At 42.5% G+C, this 6,658-nt stretch overlaps 1 protein-coding gene across 1 annotated transcript; it reads left to right on the forward strand.

The window, feature by feature from the left end:
• Positions 1 to 961: 961 nt before the first annotated feature.
• Positions 962 to 4,951, forward strand: LOC129355221 (caveolae-associated protein 4a-like). Its single transcript, XM_055024756.1, has 2 exons — positions 962 to 1,550; positions 3,961 to 4,951. Exons 1-2 carry the CDS (start codon positions 1,187 to 1,189, stop codon positions 4,509 to 4,511), a joined length of 915 nt encoding a protein of 304 aa, XP_054880731.1. The 5' UTR covers positions 962 to 1,186; the 3' UTR covers positions 4,512 to 4,951.
• The last annotated feature ends 1,707 nt before the right edge of the window (positions 4,952 to 6,658 follow it).

Genomic DNA, 6,658 nt, shown 5'->3' on the forward strand with positions numbered 1-6,658 from the left:
TTGGATGATGGTTGGATGGTGGTTGGATGATGGTTGGATGGTGGTTGGAGGATGGTTGGATGGTGGATGGATGATGGTTGGATGGTGGTTGGATGATGGTTGGATGATGGTTGGATGGTGGTTGGATGGTGGTTGGATGGTGGTTGGATGATGGTTGGATGGTGGTTGGATGGTGGTTGGATGGTTGGATGGTGGTTGGATGGTGGTTGGATGGTTGGATGATGGTTGGATGGTGGTTGGATGATGGTTGGATGGTGGTTGGATGGTGGTTGGATGGTTGGATGGTGGTTGGATGGTGGTTGGATGGTGGTTGGATGATGGTTGGATGATGGTTGGATGATGGTTGGATGGTGGTTGGATGGTTGGATGGTGGTTGGATGGTGGTTGGATGGTGGTTGGATGGTGGTTGGATGGTGGTGGTTGGTTGGATGATGGTTGGATGATGGTTGGATGGTGGTTGGATGGTTGGATGGTGGTTGGATGGTGGTTGGATGGTTGGATGGTGGTTGGATGGTGGTTGGATGGTGGTTGGATGATGGTTGGATGGTGGGATGATGGTTGGATGGTGGTTGGATGGTGGTTGGATGGTGGAGGAGACATGCTGGGCTTGGTGAGTCATTTTCCGTCTGCAGTATTTTTAGCAGAGGAGAAAAGAGAGAAACTGGGAAACATTCAAGTCTTTTTCAGTCACAGGTCTGAACAAACATTCTGTCTGCTTCTCTGAGACGTTGCAACATTTTAGTCTTTATGCCAATAAAAACTTGCTGTAAGATCAATACAGATCAATAAGATAATTACTGATCAATATTTGTGTCTTGTTTCTTTGAAATCTACAAATATATTTTGAACGTTGATGTCAGTAAAGCTCCTTCATCCTGTTGGTGTTTCGTTGGATCGGGTTCCTCCAGCTCCTCCCTGCCAGGTCCAACAGGGTGGAGTCATTAACTTGACACCATCAGGGTCAGCCTCCAGCTGCAGAGTTTGATCTGGTCCTTCTCGCTGTCTCTCCTCTACTGGATCCCAACACCTCGACCCTCATGCTGTGGTTCTTGGTTCTTTATCACCACTGACTTTCACAGATTCTGCAGGGCTTTCATCTCCCTTCATCTCTTCTTCATTTCCATTCGGATCATTGAATTCAAGCGACCGACTGACCAGGTCGTTGAAAAACCAGCGAGCAGCAAGAATGACGGACAAAGCGGTCTTGCCACCCGGAGGTGGAGATGATGCCGGCGGCGTCATGGCGCTGCTGGAGCGCGTGGCGGGCCTCATGGACAACGTTCAGGCCACACAGCAGCGCATGGAGGAGCGTCAGCTGGAGCTGGAGAACACAGTGAAAAGCATCCAGGCCGACGTCGTCAAACTCACCAACGATCACGCAAACACCAGCTCCACGGTCAGCCGGCTGCTGGAGAAGACCCGCAAGGTCAGCTGCCACATCAAGGACGTCAGGGTGCGGGTGGAGAACCAGAACCTCAGGGTGAAGAAGGTGGAGGCCACACAGGGAGACCTGCTCGCCAAGAACAAGTTCAGGGTGGTCATTTACCAGGTGAGGCTCACTGGACCAACATTTCAACTGTTTGGACATCCTGATGCTTCATTGGCTCTGGAAAAACTTCTGAAATTCTGTTTAGCAAAGTAATGATTGCATTGGGTAACGATCTTAATGTCAGCCGCATGGAAAACACCGAGAGCAAGAGACTGGCTACATCTGCACCAACAGTCCCAACGTAGCGAATTAGACGAGTTTTCACAGGAAACGTTTGGAGCATCAGCTGATCGGATCAATCAGCTGATCGGATCAATCAGCTGATCGGATCAATCAGCTCGGATCAATCAGCTGATCGGATCAATCAGCTGATGGGTGGATTGATCAGCCAGTTACTGTTCTAACACTGAACCGACTCAGAGGCAAAGAAAAGTTTCACATCTGATTCAAACTGCTTTTAGAAACACAGCAGAAGGTCAAACCTGTTAAAACACAAATTTGTTCAGTTCTAATGAGAAGATTATATTAATCATGTTAACAAGAGGAGAATAATTCATATCAGTGACATACAGAAGGATTTTCCTCTCTGTGAAAGACAAAGTTTGTTTCATCAGAATTTCATTAAATATCTCCAGATTCTCTCCAGACTTTTAGAAAAAGTTTGGGGGAAATTTGTCTTTGCTTTAAGTCTTTTAATCTGAGTTTATTTAATATGAATGTTTAAGGACAAACGTCATCAGGCCTCATTTGACTTCTTCTCAGTCAGCAGCTGCCAACATGACGGCGACTCGGTTATTTAGTTCTGCTGCTCAGATCTGAGCTGTTCATGAGTTTATTAGAGAAATAAAACTTTTTGGCTGCTTTAAATCAATCAGTTACATTTTGAAACCATTCTTTGGACGGATGTTGCAGCTCTGAATGAAAATAACATCAGTGCGACGTTTGGATGTCGTACTGACACAATTACCTGCACAATATTCAGCAATAGCTCCAAGAAACGTTTCTATAATTACTTTGTTTTTCCTTTAATTAAGATGTTCCCATGGAAAAAAGCTCAAATCCAGACATGCATGTAAAGTAAGACCTACAGAAAAACCATTTGATATTCAGACTTGGCTGCATCCCTCCATCATGTCTCAGACCTGAAGGAAGGAGTTGTTAGCCAAATATAAACGTCCCAAAGTTACTGTTGAGACAGAGAGCAGCATGTGTTGAGCCCCAGAGCTGCTGTGATATAACTGACTGTGCCAGCTGAGAGCTGACGGTCCGAGTTATTCTGAGTCGGAGCCTCCAGCATCTCCTAATATAGAGCTCTGCTCATCCCTGCTAATCTCTGGCCAATCGGTTCTTTTCATTTTGCTCTGATGGCAGATAGAAGTTGAACTGATCAGTGAAACATGTTATGCATTTGCTTAGAGTAAAATGAATTGATATAGATTTATCAAGGTGATTGTCTGAGTTAAATGACTGAGGTTATTTAAGTCTGAAGTTTCATCGCAGGCGGCGAACACCATGCTGCAAGTTTCATTGTTCTTGACTAAACCTTAGTTCATAATTTAGTTTCCTTTATGATGCAACTTATTGTTGCTTTTCTTTGGACAATAATCTAACAGTAACCAGTCGTCCAGGTGAAGATTCCTGACTTTGCTAGCTGGCAGCTTGTTAGCAGCTTAAGCTACGTGTTCACTTACTGTGCAGCTCAGTTATGGCCGGCATGCATCCTGACTAAGGCCGGGAAATGTCAGCCTATCAGGTGTCTTGTGGCACCAGTCAAAGATGTTGATTCTCCATTAACATGATTCCAATTTACTGGTTTATGACGATTCATGTCATCATTATTCCAGTAAGACTTAAAGAAACTTCACGTTCCTGGAATCACAGAACAGATGTTTATTATCTGTGGGTTCTGGGTTTTCTGACAGGTCAGCTGGTTATCAGAACATTTATGGCCTTGAAAGTTTATTTTGTCCATTTGGCTCCATCAATTGTTTAGTTACATATTTATTTATAAATAGGGATTTTTGTTGGATTGTTTCGGATCAGAAATGTCATTGTGACGTTAACTTCTACGGTTGATCCAAACATTTAGTCTGTTTACTTGCCACCAGTTAGATTCCCTTTCCTCTCATGGTATGAATGAGTGAAGTCTGATTAATCATGAATCAGTTTCTGCTCATTCAACATTTCCTGAAACCTGACCAGTTGCACGTTGTGATGCAGCTGGACATGGAAGCTGCAGCTCACGGATATGTTTAGCTTCCTGCAGCTCAGCGCTGAGCTGCACAAACAGGTGCTGCTTTATTTCTGGATGCAGGACCAAGACCTGCACTGACCCCTCCAGTCTGGATGACACATTGTGACCAGCGACAGATTTAAACCCGACGTCATTATTAAACTGTCTGAGAAAGAAAGTCAGTGCAAAGGTTTGTCCTGCAACATCTAGATGCTGATATTGATATTTCTGTTTCTCAGGGACCAGGAAGTCAAAGCTGTCACACCAGGTAACGAGCCGGCAGAGTCCAGCGGCGGCGCTGCGGCAAGACCTGAGGTGGAACCAGACAAGTTTGATCTTCCTCCAGAGTCGGACGAAGAGTACATGGTTGTGGAGGAAGCAGACACCTCATCAGCCGGCCGGATGAAGAAGACAGGCTTGACACGCATCGAGAGCTTCAAAACCACCTTCTCCAAGGAGAACATGAGCAAGACCCGAGAGAACCTGGGCACCAAAGTCAACAAACTCGGCGAGCGAATCGTAACGGCTGAAAGGCGCGAGAAGATCCGCCAATCAGGTGAGAAGCTGAAGGAGACCTTCACCAAGACCGTCCCAGCGAAGCTGAACCTGAAGAAAGAAAGGACTGTGGCTGAGGGTCAGGAAGGAGCGGAGGGAGCTGCGGAGGCCGCCGTTCCAGTTCCTCCTCCTAAAGGCCGGAAGAGCAGCCCAGGAGCAGCCCGGCCGGCTGACCACCAGGCCAAGGCGGCCGAGTCCGAGGTTCCCATGTACGACATGAAGCAGCTGTCATAAATCAGGACAGGTGGACAGTTTTCTTTGGACCTGAGACCAGAGAGAGAGCAGGGATGTAGTTCTGCTGGATGGAGGAAAGTCTATGATTGTGGAAACTGGAGAGAAACGAGCAACAAGCAGATCGAGTCACATTAACATGACTGAACATTAAGACAAGAACAGATTCCTGAAATCACTGGGATGTTTGATGCTGAGTGTTTTCAGAATATTCACATCACATCCACAGGATTTGGTCATTTTTGTTTTCAGTTATGATTGAAATGTTTGAGGACTTCATCACCAGCTGCTGCTGCTGCAGCTGCTGCTGCAGCTGCAGCTCACTAATTTGCATGTTGAAGTTGAAATGTTGGACGAAATGAGTTTAACGTTTTGTTCTTAAATATCTTGAAAAATGAGGGAAAGTGAAGTAAAATAAAGTGGATTTCTTTGTTTGGAAGTAACAGGATTGATGGTTTGCTCTTGCAGAAACGTTTGTAGATTTTCAGATTTGTCAAGATACAACAAAAACTTAAAATGCTCACATAAAAACAACATCCAGATTACAGTTTATACATCAAATTTGAACTGATTCCTCTAACTTGTAGGTTTTTCCAAGTTTGTTTGGATTCTACACATAATTGGAAGGTAAATTTTTATTCAATCTGAATTACAAAGTGCAAACATATTTACTGGATATAGAAATGAAACTTTCTTCATCTTGGTTTTATCATAATTTTTTCTTAAGGGGGCGTTTTTAAAAATAAAAGCGGTTGTGTTATACTATTTGTATGTTGTAGTCTTACAGATAAAAATATTCCACTTGAAGATGGAATAAAATAAGAATAAAATCTAACTTGTCCAGTTTTGAACAGAACAGAGAGAGAAGCAACAACTAAAGGCAAATAAAGCAAAGTGTTGCTGAATGTTTTGGTTTTATTGAATTATTAACTAAAGATTGAGTTTTACTCTGAATATAATGTATTTGCACCATTGGCAGATTAAGAGTTAACTGTGATTAGCACAATTGTTCATCAATTTCATCAGTGATTCCTTTATTATCTAGCAATAATATAATATTATTGCTAGATAATAATATAATATTATTGCTAGATAATTAAATCACTGCAACTGAACTCATTTGACATCATGAACCTATAAAAAAGTAATGCTTCATGCATCATATCTAATGATGATATGAGAATCATGTCAGCTGGTTGATGAGGTTACAAAGATTATTTGACTCCTAGGATGTTTTAGATTTAACCTTGAGAGAGTGTGAAATAAAAATATTCATTCTTCTTCTTCAAAACTTTATTTATGTTTTAACGTGAGGTACAATGTGAAGGCAGTACAATAGTTACACAGTTAATGTACCTTTAACCTACAAACCTAATGGGCTAGAATGAACCCAAACATACCCACATATATACAGACATGAAATACATCAAGTGGATCAGATCAGAGTAAATAGAAACAGATACATCAATAATAAAATAAATAAAAAAACACTGGTGCAGGGGATACTAGAGTCAGTATATCAGTCAAACTAGAGAAGGAAGATAGAAGAAAAAGAGACATAGGTAAAAATGATAAACCTCAGCTACATACGTACCACCTCATCATTCAGGGACATTAGAGAAATGAATCTCTGTAAGGGTTCCTAACAGGGGGCTCCACAAATCCAAAAATCTTGTAGAAGAGCCTCTTAAAGTAAACCGAATTTTCTCAAGTTTAATGAAATACAACGTATCTCGAAGCCAGTGGACATATGATGGAGGTTGAGGTGACTTCCATTTTATTATAATCACTCTCCTTGCCAAAAAGGTCAGAAATGCTAAAGAAGATTTCTGAAAGGAGGAGCAACTCCAAACAAAGCAGTCAATGGGTCAAGCTGCAATTTCTTGTCAAAAATGTCTGACAGGAAAGCAAAAACTTTGGACCAATAGTTGGAAAGTTGAGGACAAAACCAAATAGTGTGGATCAGATTGGCTGGAGAACGTTGGCATCTATCACAGGCAGGAGAGACATTGTTGTAAAACTTGGCTAGCTGTGCTTTAGTGTAATGCTGCGATATACAAGTTTGCATTGAAGGTGATTATGTCTGGCACAAATAGATGATTTATGCTCTAGCGACAGAATGTGTGTCCAGAGATCCTCTGAAATGGCCT

This window comes from Poeciliopsis prolifica, unplaced genomic scaffold, assembly GCF_027474105.1.
Source record: "Poeciliopsis prolifica strain line A6 unplaced genomic scaffold, Auburn_PproV2 SCAFFOLD127, whole genome shotgun sequence".
In the NCBI taxonomy this organism is placed as follows: domain Eukaryota; kingdom Metazoa; phylum Chordata; class Actinopteri; order Cyprinodontiformes; family Poeciliidae; genus Poeciliopsis; species Poeciliopsis prolifica.